At 30.5% G+C, this 22,542-nt stretch overlaps 1 protein-coding gene across 1 annotated transcript; it reads right to left on the bottom strand.

The window, feature by feature from the left end:
- Positions 1-1,659: 1,659 nt before the first annotated feature.
- On the bottom strand, positions 1,660-2,799 carry LOC144572681 (BOI-related E3 ubiquitin-protein ligase 1-like). The gene is made up of 3 exons (XM_078322344.1): positions 2,657-2,799; positions 2,399-2,534; positions 1,660-2,310 (listed from the first exon to the last, which is right to left on the bottom strand). Exons 1-3 carry the CDS (start codon positions 2,740-2,742, stop codon positions 1,804-1,806), a joined length of 729 nt encoding a protein of 242 aa, XP_078178470.1. The 5' UTR covers positions 2,743-2,799; the 3' UTR covers positions 1,660-1,803.
- Between the last annotated feature and the right edge of the window lie 19,743 nt (positions 2,800-22,542).

Raw genomic sequence — 22,542 nt, 5'->3', positions numbered from 1 at the left:
TCTTCGTAACCCCTACGCGTCGGTTTTACAAATTTGTACAAAGTAAAAGACGCGGAGATATCTCAATGGCTGTTATTGGTGTGGGACTCTGGTGGGGGTGGTATTCAATTTTCGTAGAATTTATGTGCGTCATTTTATTCTTCTTTGTTAATGGGTTGGGCTTAAGATGATCTGTGTCCTGATGGACCTACATTCATTTCATATCATAGCCTCAGAAGGCCCATGCAAACTTCCTCTTTATACTCTAGACAGGTGACAGACATAGTGGGTGGCCCGGTATTCCGAGAAAGAGAGAGAGTTATTTTTTTTTTTAAAGAGAGTTTTAATTTTTTTTTAACTTCATGAGCTATATATATAAGCAAAGAAGAAAAACTTCTATATATGAAAATTAACCAATAAATAATATCGACTGCTTTATCAAAATACTTACTAATTACCTCTTGATCATTTACAAATTCCAGACAAAAAAATCTTGCTTGCAAGATTTCATCTCATATATGTTTTATTTTCTTAGAGCATCTACATCCCTGAAATTATTAGAGTTTCTAATCTGACGTGGCAGTTTCTAATTCAGTTTCAGAGATGTGGGAGAGTTTCTTATTTAGAAACTATGCAGGAAAGTTTCTTATTAAGAAACTGTTTATAAACTCTATGTTGGTCAAATGATTGGCTCAAATTGTTTCTTTTTTTCAGGGATGTATTAAACTCTAAACTGTTTATAAACTCCTTTTTAATTTCCATAAAATTCCGTCGTTATTATTTGAACACACAAATACAATGTACCCATTTTATTAAAAGATGGATTGGAAAGTAGCTCGATAAATCATATATTAGCCTAATTAACATGCCAAAATTAATTATAGTTTACAACTTGTGAGAGGTGGTTTGAAACCAGATTAGACGATACTTTATATAAATATTTAAAGTTAGAAAACTTGAACCCGTTTTTATTTAAAAAATAAAAATATACAGTGAAGCAAAAACTAATTAATGCACTCCTAAATCCTAATACCGAATTTAAGAAAAGGTTTAATTAGCATGATTGGAGCTTGGCGGTGACTCCATAGACAACAAAATTAGTTATGAGACAAATTAGATTAAAAAATAAAACAGATTGAAAGGTATAATTGAACAAATAATATATATGCTGTATATCAGTCAGGGGAGTTAATTACATTATTATACTTTGGCTTTATCTCTCTTCGATCTTTCTTGTCTAACAAATTAAGACCATAAGACAATGGCCTCAAGTAATTAATGTGTTTATAATTCCTCATAACAAAAAGTACTTTTAATTTGTAGCGAGAGCAAGAAATAATATATGTGATTTTAATAATAAATATGCTTTTACATGACAATATTTTATAAAGTTCAACTAAAGTTAATTAAATTAGGTGTAAGGAAGTTGGCATGTAATTATAACTACTTGGTAGTCACTAAAAAAAATAATAATAATAAAAAAGAAAGAATTAAGGTAATTAAGTTTCAGAAAATTTTAAGCATCACAGTTGGATTAATTAGCCTTAAAACTTCTGTTTTGACTAAGCGCTCTATTTTTTAACGCGTGATGTCGATCATTTTCCATTGCTGCTTTAAAACTTTATGCTGTATTTTTTTTGTTATATACAGAAACCTACGTACGTTCTTGTTTACCAAATCTTATGAAATATAGATTTTACTCGAATATATAGCACAAAAAAAAGTAAGAAAACAAACGAATAATAAGAAAAGTATAACATATATTTAAGATTGTAAATATTTTTCAACCACACAAAACTAAGAACAAAAAATAAACAAAAGCTTTTAATGCAAGTTAACCTTGATATCTCCAGTCCGGTCGGCCCCACAACGCGGGCACATCACCACCGTTGGATCAACCTCACACGAGTTGCAAAGACATAGGTGTTTACACGGCAAGAGGATCACAGAAGCAACCTTTTCTCGGCAATGTAAGCATAAACTAGTCTTAAGCTCTTGTTGTTTCTCTTTCTCTCCACCACTACAACACGACTCGGCCTCGGGTATTTGTTGATCGGCTCTCTCTTCTCTTATGTTTGCCAAAACTTCGTGGAGATTGGAACGGAGTTTATTAGCTTCTAACACATTTAATTCCGCCGTATTGCGCCATTGGTTAGCTTCTGAGGCTAGATTATAAATTCTCTCTTCCAAATTTTTATTTATTTGGACTATTATGTCCCTCTCTTCATCTTTCATCTTTAATTTTTTTGAAATTTCACTTCTAGTTACCATATAAATGTTATTTATCCTCTGCCGCAACAGCTCTGACATCTCTATTCTAAACTTCTCGATCTGAAAAATAAAAATGAAACTTTAACTCAAGATTGAACAAGGTCACAAAAAAAAAAATACAATTTAAACCGTAAAACATTTATCTTACACATTGGAGCACTATCTGATGAGTTTCAAGAATTTCTTTATTGACACGAAAGTTCATTTCGCATAACACTTCTCTGGCTCTTTTCTTTGACCCCTCGTTTGTGTTAAGAGCAAAGTTGGTAGTCATGTCTTCTGATCTATGCAAAAGAGAGAAGAAAAAGATTGGTAAAAGCTGGTGATCAGATTGTAAAGAGATAAAAAATGAGGGAGTGATATGCAAGAGATCGATGGGATGGTGAGAAAGTTCATTAATTAGTACCTGTTATAAGTACGGAGGTGAGAATTGTGGGCTTTAACTGCCATTGTTCCGCGCGGGTAGGCATTGTACATGTTAGGCGCCACCATTGATATGCAAGAGGATGGGATGGAAGGTGGGGATGGCTTGGAGGTGCATGCAAGAGAAGTGGGAGGACGCGTGGGGTTTTTATGGAGGACTGGACTGATATATAGAGAGAGAATTAGAAAAGAAAGTAAATATAGAAGATTTAAATATTGAAATAATGGATGATCACAACTCACAAGCAAACAAACTCAAATTGGAAATGAACAGCCTATTATACCTGGACAGAATAAAAAGTAATTATTCGGGAAAAGTAAAATATATTTTAAATTGTCTTTTTTTAAGCTGAGACTTTTTTTTATATTAGTCTTACTATATTCATATAATGCTTTAATATAACGAAATGTATATTTATCTCTGATTATTTTGTTATTGCACTAATGATCAGTTGATATTAATTGTATTTTTTGCAGTATTTATGCTTTCCAATTATATAATGTTTATGAAATTATAGAGATGATAAATAAATGAAAAGTAACATATAGGTAAAAGATTGTTGGGATTTAGAATTTCTGAAATTTCTAAAATTGTAAATTTGCTATTGTCAGGGGGCGGATTTAAAATTTTGATAGGAATAGACAAAAAAATAATCAGAAGAGTATAAATTTTATCTAGAGTGGCTTATCTCTAACCGGCATTGCTCTTATTTTCAGTTCATTGTTTTCTTCTTCGTTTGCAAATTAGAAATTCGAATTTGCTTCAGCAATTATTCGAGAAGATCAGCACTATTAGCGATTTGTGTTGGCGGTTGCGAAAAAAAAAAATTGTTGGGCTAGAATAATTTATTGGACTTTAACAAGAATAGATAATAATCCAAAAAAATACATAACTATTTTCTTTTAAACCTCAATTAGACCGTTTAAAATTAAAAAGAAGACAACTATCTATCCATTATCACTATATATAAATCCGTTCCTGGCTATTCTGTTAAAAAAAAATACAAAAATATATCACTATTCGCGAGAATAAAAATTAACTATTTGCGATGATGTACTGACAAAAAAGAATTATTTATATATGAAAGTATCAACATTATCAATAAAAGTATTCGCAAAAATACAGCAAAAAACACTTATTTTAATTTGCAGACAGTGGCACATTCTTGTAGTCTAATATCTCAATAAATAAAATCGTTAATTGCGGCATTACAAACCTAATAAATAAATATACTGTGCAATTCACGATCACCTACACAAATTAATGCACTTCATGCGCAAATCGTATAAGCAATTAGCGAGATCAATTCAAAATTACCAAATGATTTCAGAAAATATAGTATGATTAATTATCCTATGCCAAATGCATACTATAAAATTATTTTCAACCATAGAGTAATTGTGAGCTGCATGCTATTTTCTTGGTAAACAATCCATAGCCTTTTTGTCTTTATTCTAGAAGAAACGCCCTCCCAACCAGCAGAGTATGGGACTGAATTTTTCTAAATTTGGACCTATATGTTACCTCAAAATAAGCAATCATATTTACATTAAACATATATATTGATATTAAAATACACCCGAAAATTTTAAAAATACCATAATAAAAAAAATAGATCAAAAAACCACAGATTCTAAAAAATTCGAATTTTGATATGATCGCGGCACCAAAATACGGACCCATTATCTGGAGGCTGCATCTAAAAAATATGAACCATTAATGAGGTCCACATTTGCTAGCGCCCCCTTTTTTTTTTTCTATTTTTTTCTTCTCCCAAATCCCAAACAATTGCGACCCAAACTTTTATTATAATATTTTTTTAAACGGAACATATGGCGGCTGCATTTAACAGTTAAATATATTACATAAAATATATTTTTATTACAAAGAAGTCCAATTAAACTAAATTATTTTATTTTATGGTTATTTTTCATCGAAGTTTAATCACCGATAGCCCTAAATTAAACTTCTAGGGATATCGGCGAATAAAATTCTAGGGTCTTCGGTGAAAAATAACCATAAAATAAAATAATTTAGTTTAATTGAACTTCTTTGTAATAAAAATTAAATTAGGGCTATCGGCGATTATACTTGTAGGATCTTCGGTGAAAAATAACCACAAAGTGAAATAATATATATCTAATTAGACTTCTTTATAATAAAAATTAATTTAGAATTATCGGCGAATAAATTTTTAGAGTTTTCGGTGAAAAATAATTACAAAATAAAATAATATATGAGGAGGGATCGGATGACACCCTTTTTTGGTGACATCGGATGACACCATGCATTTTCAAAGTGCAAACAGTCGATCCAAATCGTTTAACTTGATGGATATGTTAAAATGTGTTTGCAGATCAAATTTTGCATTTTTCTAAATTTTTTTACTATTTATTAAGATGGGTACAAAAATTTAACGGACTGAATATAGCGATTTTGTTAAATACTTAATAAATAGTAAAAAAATTCCAAAAAATATAAAATTTGATCTGCAAGCACATTTTAACATATCCATTATGTTGAACGGTTTGGATCGACTGTTTGGATTTTGAAAACTTTGAAAATGCACGATGTTATTCGATGTCACCAAAAAAGGGTGTCATCCGATCCCTCCTCATAATATATATCTAATTGGACTTCTTTGTAATAAAAATTAATTTAGAGCGGTGAATAAACTTCTAGAGTCTTCGGTGAAAAATAACCAAAACATAAATAATATAAATAATAATTAATCGATTTAACTGTTAACTGCAGCCCTAAATTTTGTATTAAAAATATTATAATAAAAAAATTGGGCCGCAACTTTTGGGAGAAGAAAAAAGAAAAAAGAAAAAAAGGGCTACATCGGACTCATTAATAGTTCGTATTCCTTAGATGTGGTCCCCAGTTAGTGGATCCACATTTTAGGAATGTGGTCATGTCAAAATTTGAATTTTTCAGAATCAGTGGTTTTTTTTTTTTTTTGATAAATGTTATTTTTAAAAATTTCGGAAAATACATTGAACCAAGACATAAGCCAAAGTAAAATTAGTTTAAGCCAACGAAAAATTATGACAACAATCACTACTCTAGTAGTTTTGTTAAAATAAATTCAGCTGAGCATCTGATTTTATTTTTGTGCTTGTAACTACTTTTAAATTGAAATAAAGTGAACATGGATGAGTTTATGATAATATGCATGTCACTGTCACTGATCGGTAGAGTATTGAGATTAAAATTGTCAATCTGAACGTCCAATTTAATCAACATATGTAAATTCTTGTAGGGATCATGTTTTATATTTGTGTACATAAGCTCTTTTCACTATTCTTTTGTGGGTTTAAATCTAATCATGCTTGAAAAAAATATTTACTTGTGATCGATAAGATGTTTGAGTATTAATATTTTAGTTTAACTATAATAGTAATACAATAATAAAAATACACAATAACTCACATTTTTTTAATTAAAAATTCCTAGGGGATTGCATTAATTTTTTTTTTTTTACAAACTAGATGTTACATGATGTGAGACAATAAATATTTTAAAAGTATTTAGCTGTAAACAAATAAATACACACATGTATGTGTATCATGTAGATACAAATTTGATTATCCTTGATTGTAATAATAGGGGCCTAGTTATTGTTTCCATTATAGACATATTTGTCTTGTTCCTTCTAGCGGATTATACTGAATCGAACTCTTCCTTGTGCACAACCAAGAATGCACTGAAAATGTCCAAACCGAAACTGAATCAAACCAGGATAGTCATCGCTCATAAAAGTGTGCAACCTAGAATGCACTGAACAAAACTGAACTAGAAACTGAATTAATTGAACCAGGACAAAGATGAAGAGCCGTTAGGTTTGGAGCCAGAAAAATTTATTAGAGCAAGAGGGGAAAAGAAGAACAGGCGGGACACAAGGAAACAACCAACACAACAACAACAACAAACATATAATATAAGTAACTATATGTACAACTCGTTCCATCTACTATTTTATTGCCAAAGAAAAGAAGAAAAAATAAATTACTAGACTTGGAGAGAAATCTCCCAGAATGGTAAAAGAGATGAGACGATATCGAAGTGAGAGCAGCAACCAGATTCACATCAAAAGTGATAGTTAGATCCACTTGGAAATACCTATTCATACATATTGACAAATTAAGTAGAGCAAAGAGAAAGAGGCGAGAAGTTGGAAGAGGCTTAATCGCCATGGGCAATGTCCCTTATCCTAAGCGGTGATCTATATTCACTCATATAGGTGCTAAGTCATCCTATGATTTTAAAAAAAATTATTATGTATATTGAAATTTAATTAAATTTTATTTTTTTAGAACTTTTTATATAACCTAACTCCCCTCATAAAATATGACATGTTTACTTTAAACTAGTGGTTAGAGCTTACTCTGTGGTTGTGGAGAGGTTGAGTTCAATTCCCACCAACAATATATTGGTCATTTTAAATTTGAGGATTCGAACACCTCATGCTTTTCATACCTCATTATACCTCACGTTTAATATTTTTGTTTTCAAAGTTCAAAATGTCAATCCGAACCGCTCAATACAATATTCATACTAAAACATGCCTAGAGATCAAATTTTATAATTTTTGAAATTTTTTTACTATTTTTTTAAGATAGATACAAAATCATTGTTTTTGGACTATTCAAAAATAGTGATTTTGTATCTATCTAAAAAACTAGTAAAAAATTTCAGAAATTATAAATTTTGGTCTTCCAAGCATATTTTATATTTTAATATAGATATCATGTTAAGCAGTTCAAATCAACAATTTAGATTTTGAAAATAAAAATATTAAATATAAGACATGATGAGATATGAAAACATGTAGAATTTGAAATTCTCCTCTTTAAATTTTAGTACCTTATCTAGTTCCGGCAGTGGGTGCCGCAATTTATTTTTATCTACGACTCACATATTAATATTCATACTACTAAACAAGCTCACCAAAAAGTAAATATCATGTCCCATACTGCCATACGTGATATATTGATAGTTTGATAAAAAAAAAAAAAAACAATTTAATTCATAACCGTACGAAATAAATCCGGGGTTTCTGTACACACCGGCCGCAGCAGCACACGTGTCGGTCGTTGGTTCACGAGCGGACACGAGGGCCTCGACCCACCTCGACCAAGGGGGATGGGGAGGATGTACATTGTGCATGCATGAACTACGCAATTGATTTTGTTTCCTTCTTTCTCGTTTTGTTTTCATTATGAGATTCGGTTGCTTTTGTTATCCCATTCGCGCCTGAAGTACTGGGCCGCTCCACGTGTGGCCCACACCCCTTCCCGGACAAAATGGGCCCACTCGATTGACCCTTTTCCATTTGCTTAAATCACTTTTGGTGAAGGATTAGACTAACAAAAAGTTCATCAGAAAGATTTTATGAACTACACCTGTGAAAGTTGTTTGTTTTTAGTTTTTACTGATATGCCCTTATCACGCCAATTGTGTTATCGGAGGTAGCTTTTTAATGCTCAATAATCTTATGCCACGCTAGCTTGTAAAAGTGTTATTGTGATAAAAGGTACATATCAATGTACAACTGCAAGCTTTTTAATTTTTCTTTTGCTCTTTTTTTAATAGTAAATAAAATATGAGCTAACAATCAAAAATAAAATAAAATAAAATAAAATATGAGCTGTCTATCAATCTGCTGTATATCCATCTAATTGTCCACTCTTATCCGTTAATTAAAATTAATTTATACATGAAAGTAAACAAGTAATAACAACTATAATACTTAATTATATTGCACATTTGTTATGTGGATTTTAAAACATATTATATGGTCAGCAATTATTTATTTTGATTAAATATGAGGAGGGATCAAATATACTTCATTGCTTCATACGGCCCAATCGTATTCCAATATCTTTATATTTTTTGAAATTTTTTTTTACTATTTTTTAAAATAAGTACAAAATAATTGTTTTTAAATAGTCCACAATTTCGTGAAAAAAAAGTGATTTTTACCTTATCTTTAAAAATAAAAATATATATAAAAAATAAAAAATTTGATCTCTAAGTATATTTTAACATGAATATCATGTTGAGCGGTTCAGATCATTTGTTTGAACTTTAAAATTGAAGATAAAAATATTAGAGTACGATTGAGGTAGAAAACAATGGAGCATTTGAACCCTTATATTGGTTAATTCAAAGTAATTATTGTTTATAAGTGAGTGAGTGAGTGGTTTGGTAGAGCATGAGTCCCATGTGTGCCCATAAAAAAAACTCTTGGCTCTTTTGAAAACTTTTAAACGGCCAAATTCGTCAATCTGTTTTTGACCTTATCGTCAATGATATTCTGGATTAATTTGTAGTTAGGTTTGATGTCTTAAAAATTTCGGATTCTAGTGAAGTTTCAAATTCAAACCTAGTTGGCACGGCACTTCCTTTGGGCTTTGTGAAGTTTCAATACATGCATATTTTCGCCATTCTTCCTTTATACATGGAAATTAGATTTGTTTGGTTCATGTCATATCAACACTCACATGCACGCTGCTGCCAGGCTTAAAAGTCAATACTTTTCAAGTTAGCCATAACAATTATTATACTCGTCTTTCTGTTGAAATCTATATATAAATGCTCAACCGCCCTTTTTTTTTTAAAATTTAGTATATATAGGACAAATATTACTTACATTAAATTAACGAGACCTGCAGCATAAATATAAATCAGCAATAGAATTATATATGAGAGATGATATATAGGTTAAAATCTTAGTATTTATATTAGAATAATTAATTTATGAAATTTGGTTTTCAATTCATGTTGAAAAATACAACCAGCAAATCTTAAATCAATGAATAAAGTTCTATAATTCAAGTAAAAGCAAGGAGAATTTTCACATGTTGCTTCTTGCACCAAAGATGAAGTATATACGCAGAGGCGGAGTTACTAAGTGTAAATGGGGTCAATTGACTCTTATTTATTTTCAGAAATTTTGCATTTATTGACAAATTTCTATATAATTTAGTAAAATATATTATAGAACTGTTAAATTAACTCACATTCGTAGTATAATTTTTATATGCTTAACCGTCATTCAAGTTTGACTCTCATAGTTTGAAGGTCTAGTTTCGCCCTTGTATATGCGGCAATCAAATGAAATAAAGAAAGAAAAACGAGAAAATAATGTGCACATAGAACATTGACAATGTCTGATTGAACTAAAAATAAAAACATTATAATTAAGATTGGTGCACATGCTCTTCCTTGTGGCCCATCACATAATTAAGCAATTAGTCTCAATTCATTGATTGTTACTATTAAACGCCAAAGAATTCAACCAAATCACTGACAACACTTCAACCGAAAAATCACATGACTTAAAGAAAGGATGCTAGATTTTTGGAGGCCAGTGGAAGAAACGAAAAAAAATATCATAAAGTCAATGGTGCAACTGCAACATTGTCTGGACTCTAGATGGACATAATAGTGTCTGAAAGGATCATCTTGAGTCATAAACATTAAAGAGACGAGTACATAATTACCTTATAGAACGGGCCTTGTCTCTTACTTTTTTATATCTCGGTCCTTGATGTTAAAAAATTTCCATTGTGATCCTTAAACTTTTTACAATTAATTAATGGCATGTTCAGATGTTCTGATGTTCTTATGTATGTCCCACTTTCCTAGTTTCCTTTTGTCCAAGTTTCGTGTTTGATTTATTTTTTAAAATTGTTTGAAAGGGCTATGAGAATTGAGAAGGTTTTATAATATAGGCAGGTTGCCAATTTCAGTATTTTGTGAGGATATATCTAAGCTGGTCCATCTTCTGCTTTTTAGCTAGTTTTCATCAACACAACCATATAATTTTCTCTATTGTTCAATTTCCCATGTTTCCGCCTATCTTGACTTAGAAAGACTCGACAAAGGGAAATGAGATCTGCTGCTATTCAAAATCTCTGCTATCCGTGCTCTTCTCTTTCTCTTCTTTCTCTCTCTTTTCTCTCTCTTCTATTTTTCTCTCCTCCTTTTTACAAGAGAAAGATAGACACACAAATGGAGAGCACCACACAGCTATTCTCCCTAGAATAACAGCAGATTTGGATCCCGACAAAGGTGGAAAACGTTGTTTTTTTCATGATTAACAAGTCAACTATATTAAGTTCGTTCCGAGAATTGATTACTCCCATCTTTTTCAAAGATTATTAACCTTCTCCAAATAAAAAGTTGCTTCTCTATCATGTTTGTCTTCTTTTTCACTTTTGCTTCAATGGAAAGAGAACAACTAAGAAAAAAGGAGTTCAAAGACCGTCTTTTTTGAATTTTACTCACTTCTGCAATAGGTGGCACCTAAGTGCATATGGTTGACAACAGATAAAGGAAAAAAAAAAAAAAAAGCGATTAGTGGGATACAACTATACAAGTGCACATCTCTGTCATAAAAAAAAAAGAAAAAAAAAAAGAGGAAACACTGTTTTTGATGGGATTCCAGGTTTTTTCAATTTCCTCTTAATATGTATAAAACAAGTACCTCTTTTCTTCTTTTAGATTCCAAATTTTGCAATTTGTTATATTAACGGTAGAAGTAATGAACATATGATTTCTATGTCAATGAATATTTATCTTCTCATTTAGTTATACTAGCTGAGAATTCCTCTTGAATTAGTAATTACTTGGTTGAATCATTTTGATCTAACATTTACGATCTTTTTATCAATGTAGCAATCCCAACAAGATGAAATTTATATTTATGATAGAAAACCTAATTACTTCAGGGTCAGCTGAATTTACGACAATTTATCTGGAAATTTGAAATAGATCATAGTCACCTTACATTACATGGAGTACGAATCTACTGTTATTCTTTTGGAATAACATGAACCAGCTTTTCCCCATCCAACTATTCAAACAATTTCCATGCACGAATCTTGACAAAAATCAACGGTTGAATGAGACAAAACAGGTTCCAAAAGAACCGATTTCTTTCCCTTTACAAGTTATCAGACTATTAGAATATCATATGAACCCAACAGCTATTCCTACTGTTAGAGAATAATATGTTTGAAAGAAACAGGGCGTTTTCATTACTTATTAGTCATCCGTTAATCGCTTGGTCATAAATTTGTTGCATGTTGTCTTAATTTCTTTTATAATTCTACTACAAACTTGAAACCAGTAGCAAGCAAAAATTAAAGTCATAATGATTTGATGTTAGGAGAACTGCACACTTAATTGTTATTTTGCAGAATAGTCATTTCATACTACAGGAATATGTTGTAGTAGAACATATAATTTATGTAGAATGGCAAAGTGTGCATCACATGAACTTAAAATTAAGCTTTAAAATGTCAGCGAAAGATTCAAGAGCGACTAGATAACTTGAAGATATGGATATAAACTAATAATAACTTACTTTTCACGACAAAGATAATATGTAGAATTTCGTGTAATTTGAAAATGATGATCAGTTAATTATTATCTATCAAATAGATTGAAAGATTAACTAGTTACTTTTATCGATACTTGATTGTTGACTAACTTATTTCCAAATTGTACCAATATAGATAAAAAGTTTATCTAAGTTATAGAAAGCTCTATAATTATACTTCTTCAATTAGAGAACCATTATGTCAACTATCGGGGATGTCATTTAAACATAGTAGGAAATTGGTAGTGTATCTCTTCTCCCTTCAAAAGAAATTGGTAGTGCTCAATTGGCAGCTAGTGGATGTGCAACCCGGATCCGTATCTTTCCAAGTACCTGGCTCAACACAATTGAAACGGAAGACCCAGAGTTACTCTTAGTTGGTGCCTATTCGGGATGGCACAGGGGGGCAGTATTATTTGTGCTTTGAGATTCGTGCCAAGTTAAAAGAATGATCATGGACCATCCGTTTCAATTGTACTCAGTCAGGTAACCTCAAGGAATGTGAATTATGTGCAACTCACCGCAGCACCACCTAAAAGCCAAATGTTGATATCTGGCATGAAAATATTATGATACCGCAAAGAGCAATGTAATAGTAGAAGGAAAATACGGTACCAGTGCACTGTCTAGCTTGCCATGGTACCGTAGCGGAAACGGAAATATGGAGAGATATATAAATGTCCCCACCCTTAACTTTAAAAGGTAAAGTTAAGGTTGAGAAGTTTTGATCGCTGACTTAAAAGGTAAAGATGTAGTCGCACCGTCCGCTAGCTAGCAAGGTCCAACTAGAGTTTGCTTTTGCGTGTTTCCTTGGTGACAATGACTTCAATTTGTTTGTATTTGTGATGTAGATATCAAGAATTTAGTTTAGTTTGACGTTTCATTTATTTTGTTATCATTTTGGTACCACTCAGACCTCTATGATGCTGAAATAATGGACACGAGAAAAAGATGAGCTTAGGAAAAATGAAGCAGAGACGATTAATGGATTTTGTACTCTGTATCTTTACAAACCTCGTGTGTATCTCCAGAGGGGGACGAGTACGTGGTGGATCAATTTGTATCTTTACTACATATTCTGAATTAAAAATTTCTTTAGTACCTTCATTTCTTTTGTAACCAAATGGTTAAGCCATAATTAATTATAGAGAAAAGGTTTCTGTCCACTGAGTTTTGTCCACCATCTGTCCACTACACTATCCATTCTGATTTACCGTCTCTCCGCTATCCACTTTATAACGGCCTATTTAAACACCGACGTACGATGGAACCTTTCTTTTTTTTGAATTTCATTTCCGATATTTTCAAATCCGATCTGATTTTCTCCGCATTTGGTGATTGCCTTCCTCTTTCGCGCGATGCCAGATTCATTCCATTTTCCATTCGCGATTGACTTCCTCTTTGCTCTTTTATTCAAACGATTGGCGATTAACTATTCGTCTAATGAAATCTGGTCCATTCGCGATTAACTATCGCGGGTTAAAGGCAAGAAGGAATCTGGTCCATCTCAATCATCGGTCTAACTTCTATTGGAGGCGTGCAATCACCACTGAGTTGGAGGCGTGCAATCATCGGCCTAACTTCTATTGGAGGCGTGCAATCATCGGCCTAACTCCAGATTTCATTAGATGAATAGAAGTTGTGCAATCACCAATCCTTGTTGAAGGCTGTGGACATACGCGGGTTAAACCTTCAATCATGGAGCGCGATCGAATAGAAGTTGTTTTTGTTGAAGAGCACGGCAAAAAATTCAAATCTAGTAAGTTATTTCTGTTGAATTTGTTGTTTTCGTTGTATGCAATAACAGATCTAGCATTTCAAATGAAATCTGGAGAAAAGAGATGATAGAGAGGCGATATGGAGTATTGATATGTTAATTTTACTGTATTGCCCCGTTAATTTTACAGTATTCATCTGTCATTTTACAGTATTCATCTTGTTGAAATCTGGAGGAAATAGATGATAGAGAGGCGATATGGAGTATTAATCTGTTAATTTTACAGTATTCATCTTGTCATTTTACAGTATTCATCTTGTGGAAATCTGGAAGAAAAAGATGATAGAGAGGCGATATGGAGTATTGATATGTTAATTTTATAGTATTGCCCCGTTAATTTTACAGTATTCATCTTGTCAATTTATAGTATTCATCTTGTGGAAATCTGGAGGAAAGAGATGATAGAAAGACGATATGGAGTATTTATTTGTTAATTTTACAGTATTTATCTTGTAATTTTACAGTATTCATATTGTAATTTTACAGTATTCATTTTGTGAAAATCTAGAAGAAAAAGATGATAGAAAGGCTTCTTACTCATCCGAACAATATTCAATTTAAAATTCTACTGTATACAAGATTCAATTTTACAGTTCTGCTGATTCAATTTTACAGTATACAAGATTCAATTGTAAATTTTACTGTGTAGAAGATTCAATTTTACAGTATACAAGATTCAATTGGAAATTTTACAGTATACAAGATTCGATTTTACAGTATACAATATTCGATTTTACAGTATACAATATTCAATTTTACAGTATACAATATTCAATTTTACAGTATACAAGATTCAACCCAGTGCTAATAACCGCTAATAACTAACTCTAACTGCCAATAACTTCCTATAACTGTAATTTCCGAAAGTACAGTTTGAAAGTACATTTATTTTGTCCTGTTGTGCAAGTTACAATCTTTTTCTAACTATCATGGGACCACTTCAAATAGTTGCTGGATGTTTTGTGATTAAGTGATATATTTTATGTGATATATTGTATAATTATACAGCATGTAGAAGTAATTTTACAGTATTCGCGCAAGTCAAAGCTGTGGACAAATGGTGGACAAAAGACTGTGGACAATTAGACGCTTCCTAATTATATGCGACATAAATCAAGACCATTTACCACATAGTAGTGCAATTCTTCAAGACCTATATAAAACTGTGGAGGCAATATATAGTTCATTAAATGGGTTGCTGCATCATGAAATAATATTGAAATGCATAAGCAGTTCTGGTAATTCAAATTGAAAAAAAAGTTGAAAAAAGACCATTTCTTTTTGCACCAAAGTCATGTTGACCGATTTGGAAGTAAGAATTTGATTAATCGGAGAGGTTTGAAGCTGCATGGTTCTAATTTTGTTTCTCTCCTTTTTATTTAAAAATTAAATTGCATCCAACCCAAATTATGCTGTTATAAACTTCATATCATGTCCATTCTTCAAAAGATGTGCAAATCAAATCGCGAAACAATTAATCCTCTAGGCAAAATGTAATTTAATACAGTGAAGACTTTGGAACTAACTTGAAAGCTATTGAAACATCATATTCAATTTGGCTCAATAGACTTATAAATAGCTGTATAACTTGATTGTTTATATGAGCTGATAAAATCAAGGTTCTAAATAGCGTTTATCGCGTCATAGCAGGAAGCTTACAAAAAAAGCTATAGCGAATAGTGTCGCTATAGCGAAAGCTATGCTACATAGCGTTTTTTTTTTTTATAAAAAATATATTATATATTTGTACTAAATATCAACATTATCTGAGTCTCGTAGAACAATAAATAACATCAAATTTATTAAAAAATTATAATAATCATATTGAACCAATACCAGTGTTCTAAATAGCGCGCTATAGCGCCGCTATAGCGGCGCTATAGCGTTTTTGGACACAAAACGCTAAGCTATACAATTAAAACACGCTATTTGAGCTACAGACGCTATAGCGGTAATAGCGGTCCGCTATAGCGCATAGCATGTAGCGCAAATAGCGCCCGCTATGCAACATGCTGTTTTTTTTTTTCTTTTCAATTTATATGGGCTTTAAATAAAAGCTCAGATTGGATTTTAACCGTGATTTTTTTTTATAATTGACATACTAAGCTTTATATTAAATTATTAATTATTATTTTAATAAAAAAAATTATTAATTATTAAATGAGATCAAATAAGGAAGCTACAGCGCGCTATGCAACATGAGCTGTTTTTTTTTCTTTTTTTAATTTATATGGGCTTTAAATAAAGGCTCAAATTAAATATATTAAGATATTTCTTGAAGTAACAAAATGATACTTACTATATGGTAGTTTGAATATTTTGAATAGATTAAGATAATTAATTATGCCATGATGTCTAGGTTATTTTGAAATTTAAATAGAAAAAAGATAGATTATGTCATGATGCTGAATATATTTTGAATAGAAAAAGATCGATAGTTTATGATATTAGTAATACTATGGATATTTTGAGTCGCAATTTGGACTTTGTATTGGTTCAATATGAATACTATAATTTTTTAATCAATTTGATGTTATTTATTATTCTATGAGACTTATATAATGTTGATATTTAGTACAAATATATGATATAATTTTTATAAAAAAAAAAAAAAACGCTATGTGGCATAGCTTTCGCTATAGCGACGCTATTCGCTATAGCTTTTTTTTTCGGCTTCCCGCTATGACGCGATAAACGCTATTTAGAACCTTGACCAATACAAAGTCCAAATTGCGACTCAAAATATCCATAATAATACTAATATCATAAACTATTGATCTTTTTATATTCAAAATATATTCAGTATCATGACATAATCTATCTTTTTTCTATTTAAATTTCAAAATAACCTAGACATCATGGCATTATTAACTATCTTAATCTATTCAAAATAGTCAAACTACCATATAGTAAGTATCATTTTGTTACTTCAAGAAATATCTTGATATATTCAATTTGAGCCTTTATTTAAAGCTCATATAAATTGAAAAGAGAAAAAAAAAAACAATTCATGTTTCATAGAGTGCTGTAGCTTCCTTATTTTATTTTGTTTGATGGATCTCTCATTTAATAATTAATACTTTAATATAAAAACTACAACGCTCTATGAAATATGTAGTAAAGATGATGATAATTTTAAACGGAGATGATAATGTTGCTGTACAAAAAATAGGTAAGAGATTTTTATGTATTTTATCCATTGTTCTAAATAGCGCACTATAGCGGCGCTATAGCGTTTTTGGACCATAAACGCTAAGTTATGGCATCAAAACATGTTATTTGAGCTACGGATGCTATAGCGGTAATAGTGGTCCGCTATAGCGCATAGCGTGTAGCGCAAATAGCGTGCGCTATGCAACATGAGCTATTTTTTCTTTTCTTTTCAATTTATATGGGCTTTAAATAAAGGCTCAGATTGGATTTTAAATAATTGCAAAAAAAAAATATCACGGTTAAAATACAATCTGAGCTTTTATTTAAAGCCCATATAATTTGAAAAGAAAAAAAAAAACTCATATTGCATAGCGCGCTCTATTTACGCTACACGCTATGCGCTATAGCAGACCGCTATTACTACTATAACATCCGTAGCTCAAATAGTGTGTTTTGATATCATAGCTTAGCGTTTAGGGTCCAAAAATACTATAACGCCGCTGTAGTGCGCTATTTAGAACACCGGATAAAATACATAAAAATCTCTTACCTATTTTTTGTACAGCAACATTATCATCTCTGTTTAAAGTGAGATACAAATTGAATCGCACATTTAACTACGGGCTTTAATGCAAAAAACATAAGGAACAATTTTTATGCCACAAAACACTCCCAATGAGAAATGGGCTCTGTGTGGTTAAAGTTTTATGTTTTTATGAGCTCATGTATTTAAATGCAAGGCTGCTATTTTAGGCCTTTTTTATATTTTTGGGTCTTAGAAACAGCGTCCTTGTTGGATTCAGCCATTATCAGTTGGATCAAGTGTTCAAAAGGTTATTTGTATACAGTCAACAATGTTTGAACTAGTACAGGATAGTTTTTAGCTTGAGACACTAAAGTAGAATCCTACATAAGAAAAATGAATGTGTTATATGCTATTTTGTGCATTAGTTCAGGCAACTTGTATGCGTAGCTGGGCAAAGTTGATCCTCTCAAGGACCTTAACTGAACGGATATTGATGCCGATCAGGGGCTGAGATCATGCATGATTTAAATGATTGTCGTGCAGTGAGGATGAGTATCCAGATATTACTGTATGTTATAGGATGATTTTGTGACAAGCTAGTATCATGTTTTACATCTAGTATTTTTTTTCCCTGATTTGTTACCTTAAAGTTCCTTGCTACCATCATTATAGAGAATTTTTTTTTGCATGTGTGTACAACACGGAATTTACTAAAAAAAAAATAGCAAAAATTATTTATGGACAATATTGCCAAATTATATATGAAATTCAATCATGCATTCAGTAGCATTTCTCAAAGAATTTGTTCAGGTAATTAATCTCAAATGAATAAAATTGAGAAAACTAAATTATTGATTGGACTATAAATAAATGCATGTATTCAGATTTTAGATACAAATTTACGATTATTTTAGGTTGAGAATAGTGCGGTCATTCTTATTGAAGTACAGATATATATCTAAAATCCATTATATATTTCTAGATTACTATTGCGGTTGTCAGACGGCCGTACAAATTAATTAATAGCTTTCACTGTCAAGGAGACATGAAGAATTAATATAAACCTACAGAGGAAAAAGTCAACCTGAAGGTAACTTAGAACTAATATTTAATTGAAGAAACTTGTTCGTTTATACTACAATTCTTCGAGATCAAATAGATAAATGTAAGCGAGTAGAACTAGGGTGCTCTTAAGCTCACCAAAGTGTTTGGTGAGCTTGACTCTAAAACTCATCAAATCAATTTCAAATGACGAATCCGAACCGTTAGAACCCGCCTACTTTACGTGTGATGCGTCTACATGTGAAATTTTTAAACATTCGAATTAGTTTAGTATAAAGTCAATTGGTCAAAATTAGAAGGTTAATAAATTAATTTTAGTGCATTCATTTTTTGAACGTTTTCTGACCGCTTGACTTTATACTAAATTAATTCGAATATTTAAAAATTTCACATGTAGACACATCACACGTAAGGTATGCGGGTTTTAACGGTTCGGATTCGTCATTAGAAATTAATTTGATTGGTTTTGGAGTCAAGCTCACCAAACACTTTGGTGAGCTTAAGAGCACCCTAGTTCTACTCAATGTAAGCATAAATAAAGTACAAATGCAAACACATTTCGCCCATCAATAAAATATATACCAACTATTTCTTTGTAGTTCGTGTCATGTAGAGGCGGAGGATGGTGTGATTTGTGTCATCTTTACGAAAGAAACAACAAAATTAAATACCAAGTGATGTAATCATCATGCGAATAATATTAAAGATCCCAAAGCATGGCCAAAGTTTCAGAAGTCAACTGGTACATTGAATGTGAAACAACCCCGATTTTTTTATAAATATAAAAAATAATAATTAAATTTCAAAAAATAACCAAAGTTGGGCGGGATTTCTATATTTACCCAAATTGGAAAAAAAATTTCCGGTAATTCAGTCTAAAACCGGAAAAATTTATTCCGATTTTTCAAAAATCAGCATCTAAAAAAAATGAGAAACCGTAATAAATTTTTCCGGTTTCAACATTTTTTTCTTTTTTCAGATTTTTTATTTAAATAGAAATATTTATAATTTATTTATTTTTTGTATTGAAATATTATAAATATTTAATATATTTTTTTGAAAATAGATGGAATACTATATAATTTGATTTATTAGAAAGACTGCTACAAATAACCCGGATCAACATTTTTCATGCTGAATTTTTTGCGGCTGTAAGAAAAATTAATATATTTATTTATTTGTTATTGGAAAAAAATAAAAATATTTGGATTCTTAGTTATTGATCCCGGTTCAAAAGTCACTTATAAGTAAATACAGAAAATATTGTCATCTTTCTAGTACATTTAATTTCTAAAAAGTGATATCTATTTTTGGAAAAAAAAACAAAAATTTTAAGTTATTTAATGATTGTTATTAAAAAGAATTCTCAAATTAGATACAACTTTTTATAAATTAAATGTACTAGAATGATCACAAAATTTTCTGTATTACCTAGAAGTGACTTTTAAATCGGGATCAATAACTCAGAATCCAAGCATTTTTATTTTTTTTTCAATAACTCATAACTCATAAAGAAATATATTAATTTTTCTTACAGCCGCAAAAAATCCGACATGAAAAATGTTGATCCGGGTTATTTGTAGCAGTCTTTCTAATAAATCAAATTATATTGTATTCCATCAATTTTCAAAGAAATATATTAAATATTTCTAATATTTCAATAAAAAAAAATTATAAATATTTCTATTTAAATAAAAAAAATTGAAAAAAAAATGTTGAAACCGGAAAAATTTATTGCGGTTTCTCTTTTTTTTTAGACGCTGTTTTTTGAATTCTAAAACCGGAATAAATTTTTCCGGTTTTAGACTGAATTATCGGAAAAAAAAAATTCCGGTTTGGGTAGATTTCGAAATACCGCCCAACTTTGGTTATTTTTTAAAATTTAATTATTATTTTGGATATTTATAAAAAAATCGGGAAACAACCTATTACAACTTATAATTAAGGGATATATAGCAAGCACACGAGCATGAATTTACATGATATGCCTATACAAAATGGTATATATACTCATGTGGAGGTAAAAAATAATAAGAGCACGAATAATTTGGTGTTGAAATGTTCACCACTTAATGGTATTAATCTATAATGTAAATATTTTTCTTAATTAATGAAAATTTGTTGGTTGGACCAACCCTAAAAAATGGTATTAATCTAGTAAAACGAGGTCGATTAACTTAATTTACACTGCTTATTAATTCTGAATGTTGAGCCACCATGGAATTCCACCACTTTTGCTGACTCGTGCATGCTTCCACGTTTCAAATAAAAGCAGCTAATTTTCCTCTCCGGTTTCATTACATAACTGTTTATTTCTGTTGCTAGAAGCTAACGTGCAAAAGGTAGCTAGTGGTGATTTAAAATATGAAATGTTCTATGCAATAAAAAAGACATCTATAATGTTGATTTCGAATTGGACATTCATCAACGATAACTACTTGTATATCATTAATTTCATGCAATTTGTTAATTAGTTAATATGCTAAAAATACATCCAACTTTAAGAATTGATCATATTAGCCAAGTGAAATTATTCTGACAGTTGACATTTTTGGTGTCTTGTATCATATTTATAATTATTTTAGTGATTTGCAATTTGTTTGTTCTACTTATTTGAGATTTATGTGATTATTTATTATGATTGGAGTTTTAATATTTAGTTAAATTTCATAACTTGTGTAATATTTAATTATAGTGTGCTTATCATTATTTAGGATTAAAATTAAACATCAGCACGATAATTTATTATATTACCAACTAGACAAAATCTCCCCACCCTGCCTTCCATCTTTCAGTCATATTTTATTTTTCTTCTTCCAAGCTTACACAATAACTATTAATTTTCAGTAAATATTTGAAGGTCAAGTCTCCAACTATTTTATATTCACAACAGATTCTCTATCCGAATTAAGAACACACGGCCTTCACATGGTGAAAATTGTCTCTGTCACTAAATCAAAGGCTGATTCTCAACGTTATTGTTTGTTGTTCTTTTTTTTCTAAAACTATATGTCCTTGCATAATTAACTTGCTGGTCTGTTATAAAAATATAGAATAATTTTTTTATAACACTAATTAAATTCATTGATGGACCAAAAACGATAGAATTAACATTGTTGCAATATCTTCATTCTTATATTAAGCATGTAGATGTCTAGATTCGTTAACAGCTTTGATTAAAAAATATAATTCAGATGAAAAATCAATCATCCATCCGATCAAATATTCTAATTTTATGCATCTTTTTTATATTTTTTTAATATGTAGAAGTCTAAATTTATGTAGACACGTACTAGCCACATGTACTTGCTACATTGAATTGTATCATTATTCTAATTGCCTTAATTTCTTTCTATTTTTAAATGTCATTTGAGGAAATTTTTTATTAAATGATAATTGATTGGTCATTTTTCATTTATTTTTATTTTTATATCATTTAAAGAATGTTATTTGTTATTTAATGTGTCATATTATATGAGGGTTTTTTATAAAAAAAAGAAAGAAAGCCAAAATGATAATATATATATATATATATATAGAGAGAGAGAGAGAGAGAGAGACTAATATGCATTCGGTAGCATATGGGTCGATATGTATACGGTCTAAATTTGAAATTTCAAAATCCAAAAAGTCGATCTGAACCGTTCATATTGTTCTCCATATTAATATGTGCTTGGAGACCAAATTTTACATTTTTATGATTTTTTTTTACTATTTATTAGGCCACTTTGAAAATAGCTGATCTAATGGTGGCTTAACAAAACAGTAAAACCAGAAGCCACCGTTGGATCAGTAATTTTCAAAGTGGCTTAATAAATAGTAAACAAAATCATAAAAATGTAAAATTTGGTCTCCAAGCACATTTTAATATAGAGATCTAACGATTTGGATCGATATTTTAATTTGGACTTTGAAAATTAAAAAACGACTTAGTTGCACGGACCATCAGGAACAAT

This window comes from Carex rostrata, chromosome 20 (assembly GCF_964058835.1).
Source record: "Carex rostrata chromosome 20, lpCarRost1.2, whole genome shotgun sequence".
In the NCBI taxonomy this organism is placed as follows: Eukaryota; Viridiplantae; Streptophyta; class Magnoliopsida; order Poales; family Cyperaceae; genus Carex; species Carex rostrata.
Note: the sequence above shows the minus strand (reverse complement) of the source record. Positions and strands in the feature narration are given on the sequence as shown.

What these genes read in the sequence shown, in the direction of transcription:
- LOC144572681 (XM_078322344.1), bottom strand. Translation starts at nt 2,742, where the DNA reads ATGGTGGCGCCTAACATGTACAATGCCTACCCGCGCGGAACAATGGCA. An exon ending in CACCTCCGTACTTATAACAG is followed by an intron (nt 2,535 to 2,656) that starts GTACTAATTAAT and finishes TCTTTTGCATAG; the next exon opens with ATCAGAAGACATGACTACCA. An exon ending in ATCAGATAGTGCTCCAATGT is followed by an intron (nt 2,311 to 2,398) that starts GTAAGATAAATG and finishes TTTATTTTTCAG; the next exon opens with ATCGAGAAGTTTAGAATAGA.